The 17261-nt window shown below is 40.1% G+C and overlaps 1 protein-coding gene across 1 annotated transcript in view; it reads left to right on the forward strand.

Annotated features, from left to right (window-relative positions):
- Positions 1–12597, forward strand: part of LOC106920404 (uncharacterized) — a 33189-nt gene extending 20592 nt beyond the window's left edge. Inside the window, exons 2-6 of the mRNA XM_088013946.1 lie at positions 2962–3026; positions 3277–3372; positions 4213–4263; positions 10075–11427; positions 12385–12597. Coding sequence (XP_087870072.1) covers positions 2962–3026; positions 3277–3372; positions 4213–4263; positions 10075–11427; positions 12385–12581 — 1762 coding nt within the window. The 3' untranslated portion in view covers positions 12582–12597. The remainder of the gene's footprint in view (positions 1–2961; positions 3027–3276; positions 3373–4212; positions 4264–10074; positions 11428–12384) is intronic.
- Positions 12598–17261: the final 4664 nt, after the last annotated feature.

Genomic DNA, 17261 nt, shown 5'->3' on the forward strand with positions numbered 1-17261 from the left:
TCCGTGATCTCTTTCTTTCGTTCATGACCCAAAGCTCATGACCATAGATGAGGGTAGATCGACCGGTAAATCGAGAGCTTCACTTTTTGACTCAAGCTCTCTCTTCACCACGACGGACCGGTACAGCACCCGCTTCACGGCAGACGCTGCGCCAATCCGCCTGTCAATCTCCCGCTCCCTTCTTCCCTCATTGGTGAACAAGATCCCGAGATACTTAAACTCCTCCAATTGAGGCAGGACGACCCTCTGACCCGGAGAAGGCTCTCTACCCTTTTCCGGCTCAAGACCATGGCCTCGGATTTGGAGGCACTGAGCCTCATCCCAGCCGCTTCGCACTCGGCCGCGAACTGCTCCAGCGAGAGCTGCAGATCATGTTCCGATGAAGCCAACAGGACCACATCATCCGCAAAAAGCAGAGATGCGATCCTAAGGCCACCAAAACGGATCCCTTCAACACCTCGGCTGCGCCTAGAAATTCTGTCCATGAAAGTAATGAACAGAATCGGTGACAAAGGGCAGCTTTGGCGGAGTTCAACTCTCACCGGAAACGAGCCCGACTTACTGCCGGCAATGCGGACCAGACTCTGACACTGGTCGTACAAGGACCTGACAGCCCGTATCAAAGAGCCCCGTACCCCATACTCCCGGAGAACCCCCCATCAGGCCCCCCTGGGACACGGTCGAACACCTTCTCCAAGTCCACAAAACCTATGTAGACCGGTTGGGCGAACTCCCATGCACCCTCCAGGACCCTGCTGAGGGTGTAGAGCTGGTCCAGTGTTCCACAACCAGGACGAAAACCACACTGCTTTTCCTGAATCCGAGGTTCAACTATCCGACGGACCCTCCTCTCCAGGACCCCCGAATAGACCTTACCACCTTACCAGAGAGGCTTAAGAGTGTGACCCCCCTGTAATTGGAGCCCACCCTCCGGTCCCCCTTTTTACATTTTTACTGCTAAAAACAATCTTTGAAAATACAATATGATTAATTTTGTAATTGATAGAGCCCCGACTTTTTTTTATTTTATTTCCATGAACAAAAAATAAATAATTAAATTGTGGAGGGCGCCCTGTTGGTCAGGGCCCCTAGAATTGTCATCACTTTACCCCCCTTTATCACGCCCGACTGAGATATTTCGCTATCTTAAATTGACGGTTGTAAAATCCTTGACTGACATTCAGTTCCACATTCACCAGTCGGTGGCGTAAATGCACTGTTTGCCAACCGCCAATAACCGCCAAAGAAGAAGAAGAAGAAAAAGAAAAAAGCATCGCAGCAAAGCCATTACTCAAGTAGATTCCGATTTCTGTTTTCACAGGTGGGTTAAGTGCACAACTAACAGATATGTATAATTTTTAGAAGTGTTTCGAAGTTCAGGACGTTTTTTTTATTGACACTGATTCTATTTTGAGATATTTCTGTGCATCGGAAGTGACAGTTAACTGCCGTTAGCTTAAATGGCAGTTAACTGTCATGCCCCTACCGATATGCCCCTTTTTCACGGGATCGACTCCATCCGGCCTATTTTGCGAGTGTCTCACTCTCAACTAGTGTTTTTCCAGTTGCTGACATGATTTTAAGGTCCCTGTTCAAGAATAGAGTAGGTACTTGATTTGAAATAAACATCCTACTGTTCACTGGTTGGCCGTGGTCAGTTGTGGAAGTAAAGAGAACAGAAAACAAACCGCCGCCATTCTCCAAACAGGGAAGCGAGTCCTCCCTAACTACAATCAAGTGTTGCAAGAATGAAACGCAGGACGGCAATATTCAGCGGCAACTCGATGGCGCCATTTGGAATGAGTTGTGTCAGCTTTGGTCTTTTTTGTGAGGTCTTTTTTAATGTTCTGTTCTGGGGACGACTGTGGAACCTGTGGAGATGATGATGGTGATGAGAAGAAGGATTCTTCATAAAACCAATAAAATTATTACAATTTTATTCTTCTTCCATACACAACCTCTTCTTGGGAAGAGGTTTTTTGCCAAGAAGCCTCCCAAGGACAGGAGAGTTGCAGAACTGTTTATGAGACAGAGTGAGAGCTAGCTTCTTGGCATGAAAGGTTTGTTACAGAAGCAGACTTGTTTCCCAAAGCTGTTGGAGTAAGGAAATGAACCACAGAGCAGCGATGGAGATGCTGCATCACACCCTGACCACTTTTAAAAAGATGAAGAAGAACCCGCCTGCTTTCCATGAGCTACAGCTGAGATCACTCAAGCAGCTGTTGGACATTTTATAATATCTAAATCTTTATTTTTTTCTGAAAAGGATGGGGAACAACAGGGACAAAGACACTTCTACAGTCAATGCCAACAATACCAAACATCCTATTAATAGTAAGTATATATTATATATTTTATGAGGATTAAAAAGTAACAATACTATCCAGATGCATTTCATGCATTTTTATTCCCTCTGTAGGAAGTTATACTTTATTTACATGGGCTGAAGCAAGAATTGTTTTATGTCACATGTAAACCTTGAGCCTTTTTTGCATCATCTGAGAAATCTCTCTGCAAGCCAAGTTTGGTTTTATAGCACATTTCAGCAACAATTAAAAGTTCTTTACAGGAAAACATAAAATGGATAATAGCTAGATTTTAGTGGTACATTATTCAAGTCTTGTCAGGTTTGCTTTACTGTGCGATTCCCTACTTGAAAGGGATAGTCTCTACAATGAAACGTTTAACTGGATTCTAACACACCTGCGCAGCTCTGCACAGGTGTAAACCCAGCACGAGCATCTCAGTGTTCATGTTGCCTTTGAAGGCGGCTCGGAAAAACAGGTAACAACGTGTTAACAACGGATTAAACAGTTTTAACTGCTGAAGAAAGTGACAGCGGGTTTCCAGTCCAAGGGGGGCACAGCTGACTCTGTGGGCAGGCAATGCTGGTCCTGGAAATGGGGTTAAAACATGAACAGCTCCCTGAGAGATTTTTTTTTCCTTCCCCTCATTCATCAGGGCCCCTCTGCAATGGCACTGTGCCACCCCCAGGGGGTGCGCCCCGCACTTTGGGAACCACTGCTGTAAGACAAGTCTAAACCCCCACCAGTAATCACTGGAACACTGACCAACATATTTGATGTGTATTGATGATTTTAATGATGGAACTTGACAAAATGTAATATCTGTTACTGGTTACACAATTGGTGACAGCATGATGTGTTTATGATGGCTTTATTTTTTCATGACATGAAGCATTTTAACTTCCTTGTTGTTGAAATGTGCTGTACAAATAAACTTTGTTGATTTATCAATACCGATTTTTTCTTTCAGCTGAAGAAGTGGAAGCATCAACAGTCCAGCACTCTTTTCTGTTGTTGGCGTGTTTGGGGGTGTTTTGTGTCGTTCTGGTTGGAAAAGTCGTCTACAGTGAGTTTCACTTCGACAGAATACATTTTAAGTAACTTCCTTTATGTCACGTTTTTACAGATTTAGACGATTTAGAGCAAACTTTCAGGCTCAGTATCACTTTACACATTTAACAAACACTCACGGACCACCAAACTTGGAAATGGCCCACAATAATACAATCTGAAATGAAAATGTTAGTGTTTTATTGCTATAACAATAACAGACTTATTATTTTCTCTGTTCATTCTAATGAGACGAGTGGTGTTGTTTTGTAAATGCGACCGGCCACAACAAAACAGTTACCCAGTCTACCTGTTTTGACTAACAGAGCCTGAAAGTGTGGATTCTAAGCTTCCCGATGATGTCAAACTCACAATCAAAGAAATTGTGTTGTGTGTATTAATAACATTTTAGAGATATTTTTAATTTAGAATCATAATAAAAGAAAAATAAGCTTGAATTGCTTTGGCAGAAACAAAAATCATCATCTGCACCATTAAGTCTAAAAATGTTCCACTAATTTTTATCAATTGTATTTATTTACTGGTTAAATAATTTTTAATTAAATTTAAAAAAAACAGCTGAAGTGTGAGCAGAGCATTATGAGCAAACAAAGTGGTAAAAAACAAAGACCAGTTCTCACTGATGGAGATTGGAGTCTTACCATTCAGCAAACAGAAAAGTGGAGGTAAACAAATAATTTAGTTCTTGGTTATGTTTGCACATGTTTTCTCTGTCCTACTGAGTGCTTATTTTCCTGATTTTGAAAACCTGTTGGAAATAAATAAAGTGAATTTAATCAAAGAGCCATTCAGATGAATCAAATCACTCATGAACGACACATCAGTACTCTGTCAGCAGGTATGATTGTGCAGCAGGGGAATGGCATGATGAGTGAAGATGGAGAGCGTCAATAAAAACAGGAAGCAAATTAATAACAAGAGAACCTAAACAGGACATAACAATAAGCTTAATCAAAGAAAACGAAACGGAAATGCTCGAACAACAAAATGGAAGAATAAACTAAAAAACTAAACTAAATACAGAGGAATAAATTTGTATGGTAAGGCCTTTCGAGCAAAAATTAATACAGAGGACTATATGGCAAGAACAGACATCGTTTTCAGATGAAAGGTAATATTGTTGAAGTGCCGTGGGTTTGTTGAGACCATATCTAATACCAAGAAGAAATATATTTTACCAACCATAACAATAAGGAACTTATCACTTATTTATGTTTTTATTAGATTTTATTTTAATTATTTCTTCTATATTATTTTTCATGTCAGTGTTAATGTCATGAGGCTGTCAAGTGACTCTGTGACACTTTCAGTTTGACTCATTAGGATTTGATTAAGATCCAACTTTGCTCTTAATCAAAGCAAGATGTCAGAGAGCTGGTTAATGTATGATTAACCAGCTCTCTGTGGTCATATAATCTATGATTATTAATGTATAATCATAGATTAATAGTTTTACTGTAAAACTATTAATCTATAAATCTGTAGACAGGTCTATTGAAAAATATCATCCATGTTTCTGTCCTATACTTGTGTGGCCTTAAAAGGATCTGGAACTTCTGTTTTTCTACCGAAAGCTCTGGTTTGCACAGTAAATGCCATGTGGGTGAAATTTTATAGATGATACTCTGATGTCCAACTCTCCAAAAGGCAGCACAGAGCTGCACCACCAGAAACAAGCACTGAAGAGAAGAAGAGCTATGATTGATATTGTTGCAGTTCTGTCCGTGTTTTAATGTTGCAGAGCACAGTGTTTTCACAAATACTTCCAAGTTTAAACTGATTGTTGTACATCTTTTATCTGGCCATTTTGTGCAAGATTTAGTAATTAACATCAGGAAATGGCACAGAAAAAGTTTTTTCCCCCACTCTGATTGGCTGCTGGTAGGCCTACCAATATTATATTGAATGTCCATTGCATTTTTCTTACACACCTTTAAAAATTATTTCTATTCACATGGCTTTTTTGTTCTTTGGAAACTAATAATTCAGTAATCTGTTTCTCTTTTAAGGATTTTTGATGATAAAGAAATAACAATACAAATTAAGATGGCAACAATAATGATAGCAATAATAAGCATAAAATACTATTCAGTGCAAGTAGTCTACATCTTCTTTCATGGGGGCAGTAAGAGAGCATTGATGATGGATAGGCAGGCGCTGGTCCAAAAAAGATTGAGAAGCACTGCGCTGTAGCGACCTGTCTCTCCAGAACTAGCTGTCTGACAAGCGTATTTTTCTTTTTGCATGAGGCATGTTGTATAAGAAACCCTGTAATATCTGCAGAACCTGGCAGAAATTCTGTCATAGATCTTTTTAAAACCCATGTGTCCTGCCCAGGAAACACCGTGACCCAACTTTTGCACTTGTCCCCTTAGAGCTTGAGGCCCCACCAGTTTCTCAGATCCTTTCCCACACTGAAGATAAAGTAACCCATCTCTAAAGATATAAGCTTACCCATCAATATGTTTAATGATTTCTCCATCTGTGATTGGAATTGCTTGATCAAAATACCCATCAGTGAGTCATCATGCTGTTGTAGCCTCTTGAAGTGACCCTGTGAATCCACAATGTCCCCATCAACATCTGGCAATCCTCGTGACATTTGTCTAACTGTGCCTGCCATTTTATAAAGTCGTCTTTGTTGTTAGCTTTTTCTCACTTCATCTAAGCTTTCAGCAAGAATATCCTAGATAAAGAAGGGCAGTTCTTGTAGAGAATTTGGTTCATCAGCAGTCTCAGGTTTTACTGGCCTGTTCCTACAGCATCAGCTATAGGTTCAGATGTATCATTCCCAGCTGTTTAGCCTGTCTTTGTGATCTGGTTGCAGCTTACACTGGCTTACGAGATTGGATCTGTTCTGGTAAAACCGGAACATCCTGACCCAAAATCATTTAAAAGATAAGTTTGGTTTGGCAGATCTAATGCTTAAAGGCAAGTTGTTCCACACATTAGTGTCATGATGGGTTTTATATTTGTTGCCCACATGCAGAAACACTCACGGAGAGAATGATAAAGATTGAAATGTTTATTAACAGTGAAGAAACAATTAAACAATGCTGCTTAGTGGGGAAGCTGTGGCCAGGAATCCAGGGACGACTGAACACAGAGGGAGAGGTGATGAGTTCAATGTCTGTGGGGAATTGAATTCACTCGACATAACATCTCAGCTCTTACTTGTAGATCGGAGATTCAGACCCAGGGAGGGTCTAGTGGTACCATGGAGTGGTTTAATTACTGATGGTGTCGGCTGATCGAGGATGGATGTGGCGTTGGAGGGCAAACAGGTAAGTTTCCCGACGGCACATAGGTGCAGCGAGACTGACTGCCACCTGGATACTTGCAGGAGGTAAGTGAAACGGAGAGGTGAGACTGTGGAGCTCGGGCATCCGGTGAGTAGATTCACGGCGTCACGAGAAGGTTTCTTCAGAACTCGGAGAACACGAGGATGTCCCAGAGGATCTCGAAGGTGTCCTGAGGACGATTCACAGAAGAACAGTTAGCACAAGAAAATTCATAAAGATCTCCAAAAACTCAGCAAACTACGAGGGGCTAGAGTACCAATACTGGCAAACACTCTGGCGATGAGATGCTGGCAGTCTGTTGCTCATATACTCCTCTGGTGAAGATGATTATTGTCCCAGGTGTGAAGAGGCAAGATCTGCCAGCACGGCCTCCAGGAAAACACAGCCTAATAGCGCAATCTGGTGGACGAACGGTGGTAACTGAAAAGATAGCAAACTAACCCCGCAACCTGGTACACAACAATTAGGAGCAATAACAGCAAAAGTCCGGTCTCCTCTGCTTTTCAGTCTGGTTCTGGGAATATGTAAGAGCAATTTATTATTTGACCAAAGTGTTCTAGAGACGGAACGGTTATGAAGAAGGTCTTGAAGATAAGCTGGGACTAGGCCATGTAAAACTTTAAAAACCAATAAAAGAATTTTAAAATCAATCCGATAAAAAACTGGCAGCTAATGCAGAGAAGCCAATACTGGTGTTACTGGTGTTTCCGGGTTCCAGTTAAAAGTCTTGCTGTGGCATTTTGAATTATTTGGAGATGCTGTAAAGAAGATTGGTCCATATTTTTATATGATGAGTTGCAATAGTCTAAACATGTAGTGATGAAGGCATGGATAAGTTTTTCAAAGTCTTCAGGGCAGAAGATAGATTTAACCTTTGCTAGAAGGCGCAGATGAAAAAAGCTTGATTTCATGCTTAACCAAATTAAGACAAGTGTCAAAAATGAGACCGAGATTCCTAATGGAAGATTGATAAAAGGAAGCAAGGGAACCAAGAATTTCATCAGATTTACCAATGAGGCTCTTTAGTCCAAACAGAATAACTTGAGTTTTATTTTGATTTAAATGAGGAAAATTTTGGTTCATCCATTGGCTAACTGCTATTAAGCAATCTGTTAAAGACTGTAGGGAATCATCCTGATGTAGTTTCTTGAGGGGCATGTATATTTGCACATCATCACCAAAGCAGTGAAAAGATAGCTTAAATTTCTTAAAAATATGTCCAAGAGGCAGCAAATAATGCAAAATAAATAAAATCGGGGCTAAAATTGAACCTTGAGGTACTCCATAATTTAGAGGTGCTGCCATAGAAAAACTGATCAAGATGAATAGAAAAACTTCTGTCTTTCAAATACGATGAGAAACAAGCTACACCTGTATCCTTAAGACCAACACAGTGCTTCAATCGAAATAAAAGGATGTTGTGGTCAATGGTATCCAACGCTACACTTAAATCTTAACAATAAGACCCTAATGCCCCCTGAATCAACTGTTAGAAGGAGCTCATTAAATACTCTAAGCAAGGCGGTGTCTGTACTGTGTCCACATTTAAAATCAGACAGGAATTTCTCAGATATATCATAATCTGTTAGAAAAGACTGGAGCTGAGTAAAAACAATCTTCTCTAAAACTTTTGAGAAAAACAACAGTTTAGGAATAGGTCTAAAATTAGCAAAAACACTGTGCTCCAATTTGGGTTTTGTAATAAGTGGGTATAGCATGGCATGTTTGAAAGCAGCTGGGACACATCCAGTAGAAAGAGAGGTATTTATTAAGGTGACAGGAAAAATATCTGTAAATAAGCGAGCAGGGAGACAGTCCAATGGTCAGTTTGTTGGCTGCAGATGTTTAACGACAGTGGACAAATGGGACAAAGAAACTGATTCAAACTGTTCGAAGGTAGCATCGCCTAGAGGTGTTTCCTGGGGATCCAACACAGGCAGAATAGTAGACCCCCTAAGGGCTAAAACTTTGTCAGTGAAAAATTCTAAGAATTTGCTACGAAGATCAGCAGAAGCTGTAAAAGCAGGTGCATTCGGAGGGGCTAATAACTTTAAAACTATAAAAAGAACCTGAGGCCTACGTTTGTTTGAGCAAACCAAAGCAACCAATCATTTAGATTTTTCAGATTTTACAGTATTCTGATAATTGAATAAACAATTTTTCAGAATGTCAAAAGAAATCTGCAACTTACCCTTTTTCCACCGCCTGTCAGTTCGTCTTCAGTCTCGCCTGAGGGCACAGTTTCATTGAAGCACAGCTCAGAAAATCTATTTTTCTTCATGGTTTTAAGAGGAGCTATGGAGTTCAAAGTGCTTATGCAACACTTTGAACACTATGATCACTGTGAACACAGGGAATATCAAGGTCTAGGCCATCTAAATAATGTTTTTTTGTTTGTTTTTTTCAAAATGGAAAGGTGAAGTAAGGTCTGAACACTTCCTGCATTTAAGAGTCTGGAAAGCTCCTGAACCCCATTACTTGTTTCTTAGCCTTAGGTTGGTCTTCTGCAACCACTGGCCTTGGGACAGTGTGAAAAATATGCTGATATGACCTTTCTTAATGGTCATATAAATGGCAAACAACCCCTCAGGGAACCTCAGTCTAAATTGTTGTTGGGACACCTCTTAGTTAATCTCAGTTTGTTAAAATGGCTGCGTTTACTTAAATGTAAAAGCAGCAAGGAGCCTCCTACCAGCCTGGCAGGAAAAGCAGAAATCTTCGCCTCTACAAGTGCAATCTTTTTAAGGCTCTCGGCCCGGACAATCAGCTCGCCATTGACCTGGCCTGTATAATAAAACAGGACCGTCGTTTCAATAAATAGATGTAATCAAATTATTCCAGTGTGCACAACTTCGGCCGATTATGATTGGTGGCCGATCGATCGCCACACCTCTCGTTTAAGTTAACCAGTTACAAATGCAGCGATGCTAGGCAGGCTGGTGTGTTTTTCACATGGTCACTGGGCAAGAGATAGGCTACACCTTTAACAGGTCACCAGTCTATCAAATAGCAGCACAGATACTATCAGGGCAAGCAAACCATGCACACACTCATTCCTGAGGGCAGTTTAGAGAGACCGCTTATAGTCATGTGTTTGGGCTCTGAGAGGAAGCCAGAGTACTCTGAGAGAACCTGCACATCAACCAGGAGGACATGCAAACTCAACACAGATGGACTCCAGGGTCCTATTCAATGGACCTTATTACTACAAGCTATCACCATGCAACCCCCAACAATAAACAAGATTATCAGATATTACAGTTTACTGTCCTTTGGTTCTATCCTAAGAATGCTGTCTGATATCCTTGGAAAGGACTGAGAAACTGAAAATGTTAATGCTTCTCTGATAAAGATACTTTGAATGACTTTCTGACTCATTTGTGTGTTTTTAATAGTGAGTGTGACGACAAACAAGCAGCATGAAAATATCAACAGACTTACAACTGAAAGAAGTCACCTGGTTCAGCAACAAAAGCAGATGGAGAACCAGATGGAGAAGCTGATCCGAGAGAAAGACGTGTTCTTGATCAGAGAAGAAATGTTCGACGCCAGAGAGAATATTAAAAGAACCAGAGAGCAGCTGAGCAGAGAATTAGCAGAGCTGATCCGAGACAGAGAGAAGTTGAGCCAAGACAGAGAGGAACTGAACAGAGACTTAGAGCAGCTGAGCCAAGACAGAGAGAATGTGACCCAAGACAGAGTGAAGGTGACTCAAGACAGAAAGAAGCTGAGGCAAGAAAGAGAGAAGCTGAGCCACGATACAGAGCAGCTGAGCCGAGACAGGGCGGAGCTGAATCGAAATGAAACGGTGCTTATCAAAGAAGAAGAGGAACTGGACAAAGAGATGGAGAACCTGGACCAAAAAACAGAAGAGCTGAACAAAGAGGAAAAGAAGCTGAGCAAAGACAAAGATTTACTGAACGAACTGAAAGAGAACATGAAGAGAGAGAAAGAGAAGCTGAAGAAAGACAAGGAGAAGCTGAACAAAGATCAAGAGCAGCTGAGAAAAGAGGAACAGGAGCTGGGCTCAGTCAAGGACCTAAAAGGCAGAACAGAAGACATGGTAAAAGAGGAAGAGAAACTGGAAAAAGAGAAAGCAGAGCTGAGCAAAAACAAAACGGAGGTAAACAACCAGAAAGAGAAGCTGAGGCAAGAGCAAAAGGAGCATAGCAAAGAAGAAAAAGAACTGAAGAAAAAGGAACAGGAGCTGACAAAAAAGAAAGAGGAGCTGAGCAAAAAGAAGGATGACTTCCACAAAAAGAAAGATGAGCTGAGAAAAGAGAAAGAGGAGCTGAACAAAAATGAAGATCAGTTGAACAAAGAGAAAGATGAGCTAACAAAAGAGAAAGAGAGACTGAGCAAAAAGGAAGAGGAGCAAAGCAAACAGAAAGAGGAGCTGAGCACAAAGAAACAGGAGCTGATCAAAACAAGAGTGGAGCAGAACAAAGAGAAAGAAGAGCTGAACAAAATGAAAGCAGAGCTTACCAAACAGAAAGAAGAATTGAATAAAAAGAGAGTGGAAATAAACAAAGGGGAAGGGGAGCTGATAAAAGACAAATATGAGCTGAGCAACATAACAAAGGAGCTGGACAAAGAGAAAGAGAAGCTGGACAAAGAGAAAGAGGAGCTGAGAGTATCGAGAGAGGAAGAAGAGAATCGATGCAAAGAGACAGCGGACCTGAAGCGTTTTAAGAAATTCGTCTTGCAGCATAAAAACTTTCCAGTTTTAGAGTTCTGTCCTGAACATAGTAATTATATTTCTACATTATCTCTGAAACTCTTGATTACTCATTTTATTTTTGAAATATTCTGTTATAAACAGTTTTTCAGACATAGCTGACCATTATTATCACAGGTAGAGTGCTGAAGGTCACTTTTCTGACCACAAACTGAGCCAGTAAAATGAAGTCATTAGCAACAGGTTTACAGCCATATTCCCCTCTCACCCATGTCATCCATGTAGAGGAGGTGACTGATTGTGGCCCCATTCTTGAGTCGGTATCCGTAGCCAGTCTTGTTGATGATTTGGCTGAGGCTCTTAGAGTCCTATTGATGTTGTACATCTCTAAGCATTCAATGATCCAGGTGTGTGGCATTGAGTCATAGGCTTTCTTGTAATCAATCCAAGCGGTGCACAGGTTGGTGTGTCGGGTTTTGCAGTCTCGGGCTACAAGGAGTTTGGCTCCTCTCCAGCCTTGGTGGGTCTGCTCTGTTGTTAGTACCCTGCCATTGAGAGTACACTGGTTGGGTGGAGAAGAGCCGGTCTAACCTCTGACTAGGGTTACTTGAGTAGTAGCATTCCAACAGATCCATGTTTTCGTCTCTCGCCCATTTCCGTCTTGTTCCAGTAGCCCATTTTTCATCAAGGTGCTCTGGTTCCCCAGCACCTGACGCAGACCTTGTTTGGCCGGGCGACGTCTGAGCCGGCATGTTATGCATATCAATGTCTCTCATGGTATGAGGTAGGCTATATAGCTCCAAGGCTCTTGCCTAAGGACCCACACTGCATAGCTCAATTGCACTGTTGTAACTGTTGTAACTTGCCCCAGCCCGGATTCGAACCCTGGTCTCCCGGGTGGTAGACTGGTGTCTTACCCAGTGAGCTATACAGTCAGCTATGTGTGTGTGTGTGTGTGTGTGTGTGTGTGTGTGTGTGTGTGTGTATATAAAATAATCACTTTATTCTGCTCTTTCCCCTTGTCTAGTGAAACCACAATGTTTTGAATGCAGGATCGGATGGCTTTCCTTCAAGACATACTGCTACCTTCTTTATGGAGGACAAGAGTTGAAGTCTTGGGACGAAGGTCGACAGTACTGTCGGGAAAATGGTGGAGACTTGGTTGTAATTGATAATCTGGAGGAGCAGGTAAAATATAACGTCACCTCTACTCTTGAAATTTAAAGTTAATCTGGAAGATTGATAACTTGACAACACTGAATCATATGTGCTAATTGAATCAATATCGCTTAATTTTTAAAGTCTCAATAGAAAACAAAGAGGAGAAGGCGTTGCTTCAATGCATAAGAACTTCTTAAATATATATTTTTAGGTCATTTTAACTCTTGAATGTCTGGCAGTTGAGGTAAAAGGCCATAAATGATCTCTGATACTAACTCTGTACAAAACCCCAATGTGTGGAAAACCTCTTTGACTTTAATGAGCTTTTGTCTCTTATATACACCAATTCTGACTGTTTAATAATTGTGGGAGATTTTAACATCCATGTTAACAAGCCCAAAGACAGAGAGGCAAAAAATTGTGATATTCTTGATCATTTTGGTCCAATTCAGCATGTTAAACAATCAGCACACAATCTAGGACACACATTGATAATCAGGAAGGGTGTGAATATTTCCAGTGTCTCTGTAACTGATGTCGCCCTGTCGGATCATTTCGCTGTTATGTTTTAAAATACTTTCTCCACTGACTCACTTAGTAAAATGGCCACCATCACAAAATGTTCTTTCACAGACGACACAGCAGAAACCTTTAATCAATTATAGTTCATCTCGACTTTATGTAACCATGACGATGAGTTGGTAGATAACTAAAATTTAGACATTAAGTTTTAGAATTTAATGTCTAAATTTTAAAATTTAGACATTAAATTCTAAATTCCATGTCCATTAAAGTGAAGTTTTAATGGCCTTCACTTCACAGTGAAGTCCAGCAAATGCTAGAAGGTGGGATTTGTGTGAAGACAGACAGATAAAGCACTCAGGAGGAGGAGGATGAAGGAGAGTAAAAGGCTGCCAGATGTGAAGAAGATGTCCAGAATTTATGCCAGAAACAAAGTCTTGAAGAAGGTCATTTCAAAAGCTCTGATGGGGAGACCACAGAGCACAGCAATCCAGGAAACGCCTGGAAACGGAAAACATTCAGCGTGAACAGGTTCAAAAGAACAAGGAGAATTTCTGCCACTCAGAGGCCTTGGTCAGGCAGCCAGCTCTTCTTGTACAGCAGTTGTTGATGAAGTGCAGGTGTGGCAGAGCACATCTGCACTTCCACACCTCCACACCTCCTGGCGTCGTCTAGTGGGTAAATTATGAACACAAGGACACAAACCACCCTCCTGACATATTCTGGTCTGCTCTGCATCCAGAACCAAACGAGGAGAAGCAGCATTCAGCTTCTAAGCAACACAAATCTGGACCAAACTTCTGGAAAATTGTAAAACAGCCGAAACACTGAGTTCCTTTAAATCTTCACTACAGACCCACCTATTTAGAGTTGCTTTTGAAACATTATAAATGAAACAAACATTTTGATGTGTAATAATGGTATTTGACAAAATGTGACGCTTCAGTTGTTAACTGTGTTCAATGACTTTATAGATTTGTGTTTTTATGATATAAAACACTTTGAAGTGCTTTGTTGCTGAAATGTGTTACAAATAAACTTGACTGATTGATTGGTTGAAGTAAGAAGATTTATGAGTCTAAAATAAAATCTGTTCACAGGAATTTATCACCTTGTACGCCAATTTATCATTATTGACGCCAGCAAATTTCTGGATAGGGTTACATCATACACCAAAAGGATGGTTCTGGGTTGATGGACGTAGGAACACTTTTGAGTAAGAACTGTTATCTAAAATTATGCATATTTAAAGCTGCAGTATGTAACTTTTATAGAAAATATTTTTTCATATTTGTTGAAACTGTTGTCATGTCCTAACATGGTATCAGACAGATAAGATGTGAAAAATTGGGCTCCTCTGCCTTCTCCCAATGCTCTGAGTGCTAACTAGAAACAACCAATCAGAGCCCAGGGGCGGGTCTTAGCGCTGTCAGTCACAATCTAGTGTGGTGATGCTGGTCAGCCTCTTCTTCACCCCTTGCTCTCTGCGACTGCTTTTCTGCCTTCAGCAGATCCTGCTGTGAATGCTCAGGCTAGTTAGCATAGCCACTGATGGCAGCCGATACGGTTTACCTGTATAACAGTAAATTGTTTCTCTGCCATTAGCACATTTATCAGAAATTAAATGATAGTAAAACAACAGTTTTACCAAAATCCTAAATTGCTGTTGGGGTTGAATAATTTATGCATGTCCTCCCTCTTTCTTACAACCCAGTTTTCTGTCAAATAAAGACCACTAGATGCAAGATGATCCTTTTTAAAAATGTATCCTTAAAGTATTTAGATTTTCAAAATAAAATCTATAAAGTTTGTAAAACACCTTTTATTTACAAGGCATTTTATTTTCAAGTGTGTGTTTATTCATATAGAAACAACAACACATGCTGACAGTTTTCAGTTTGATGTCAATAATCTACTGTTCTCAGGTCCATGTTTTTTTCTTAAAGCTTCTGGATAAAAGGGATTCCCCATACTTCCGGAGCAGCGCTGCATATCGCACAAACAAAATTCACAGAGAACTGGAAAGCAGAAGGAAAAGCTGTGAAGAACAGATTCTTCTGTGAGCATCCGATTATTAACTTTCCCTATCACGAACAGATCTCAAGTTTCAATGAGACATACTCATAAATAAAACCATAATCTCATCTGTTGGACTGCTGAAGCAATTTTTAAGATTCTTAAACTTCCTCCATTTCCTGTTTGCTCATCTGAACAAACTGTTAAAGTTAAACTCATCATTTAGCTTCTTAGTTTTGTTTACTGTTGTATTAAATTAGGGCCTTATTGATCCTTTTTATCGTTTAATTTGAGGCACTTTTTGTGCTTCAGAGGTATTTGACACATTAGGGCTGCGTTCTCACTGCAGGCCTTAATGCTCACTTCCGATTGTGTCATGAAATCAGATTTTTTGTTTTGTTTGGTTGTTCACATTCCAAATATATGCGACTTGTATGCGATCCTCCATGTGAATCACACACGACATAAAAGTGACCCGCATGCGCAGTAGAGGAAGCAGGAACGTCACATAGAGAGTGCTCAGTGTTTGTGGTAGTAAAGATGGATGCTCATGGTGGAGCCCATCTGGTTATTTTAAAGTTGTTGTCCAACCGGAGCCATCGCATTAACAACTTAAAGCTCATTATCGTCCACCATGGTGGATGTTTTTCTTTTTTCTCCTTTTTTTTATTTATCAGGCGATCATACATACATTGATATTACATACATTTTGCAAAACTTACATGACTTCTCCGATTTTTTATTTTTTTCCCGTAACGAACATAAATCGTGGATGTTTTGCTAACGTTTTCCACGTATCAGATTGCAGAATAGTGACTTTTGTGGAGTACCAATGACGTTCAGGTCGAATGAATGCGACCTGCCCGTACAGACACAGGTCACATTTGAAAAGATCAGAAACAAATTAGAACCAAATGTCCAAGTTGCCTGGGTTGCATTTGTAAAAATCAGATCTGTGTTGTACAAACTGTCATAAAACGATCAGGTGCAGGTCGCATTAAGGCAAAAAATCTGATTTGGGTCACTTTACACTGCAGTGTGAACGTAGCCTAGGAGAAATATTCTGTGCATTTAACTATATAGTTTAGTTTATTCAATCTGAAATTCTCAGACACACCCACTATTGTTAAAATTAACTCTCCAGATATCAAAGAAATTCAAAACAAGGTCAAGTAAAAATAATCCAGGTGTTTAATTCAAAAAGGTGCAGGCTGAAGCTACTCAGCTTATACCTGCCTCCTTTTACATGTTTGTTACAAATAAACCATTTTCACTTTAGCATAAGATAAATTATGCTAAAACTAAAGCTGGGCCTCCAACTCCTGAGCCGAGTACAGCAGTAGTGATTCCTGAATTAGATTAATATTTCAAACATTTAATTATCTGAGTATAAATGCAGTAGAATTTTGTGTTATATAATTAGCTATAGAATGGGAGGATGACACTAACACAAGTAAAATACTAGTTTGTAGTGATTCATTGTCTGCATTGTTGAGTACTGAAAAGGGAAGTACAAATAATCAAAATATATGAGGTTATGGCTGTTCATCATAGATTATGTGAACAAAACAAAAATGTAATATTATCTTGGACTCCTGCTCATGTAGGTATTTTGGGTAATGAAAGACCAGATAGGTTAACATGGCACCGTAAAAGCAAAAATGTGAATTTTAGCTTGTATCTGTTTAACAGCCCCGGTTGTAACAACCAAATTTGTTATTCTTCTTAGAACCTAATTCATTTGTTTGTTATTGACTTTTGCTCAATTAAGTTTCTTATGTATACATGGTAAATGGTATTTTACAATTTATTTTGTTCCCCCTATAACCAATGAATATATATAGATATTTATAATGTATAAAGGTCTTGTCCTTTAATTAGCTCTGCATCATTAAGAAAATAAGAAGTGGTGTTTTATTAGAGAATTTATTTTTAACGGTTCCAGTCATGCCAGGACTAATAAATAATGAAGACTAAATGGTATTCTGATTAGTAATGTAATTATATTTGTTGTGTTACCACCCCATGCCACTAGAACAGGGGTGGGCAACTCCAGGCCTTGAGGGCCGGTCTCCTGCAACTTTTAGATGTGTCTCTTCTTCAACATACCTGAGCAGGGGCGCCGCCAGGAATCTTGGGCCCCCTGACAAAAAATTTGTTTGAGCCCCCCTGCACAGCTGCTGTTACAATTTTTTGAGTCTATTT

This window comes from Poecilia mexicana, unplaced genomic scaffold, assembly GCF_051168715.1.
Source record: "Poecilia mexicana isolate PSO_F unplaced genomic scaffold, ASM5116871v1 scaffold_16, whole genome shotgun sequence".
NCBI classification, from domain to species: domain Eukaryota; kingdom Metazoa; phylum Chordata; class Actinopteri; order Cyprinodontiformes; family Poeciliidae; genus Poecilia; species Poecilia mexicana.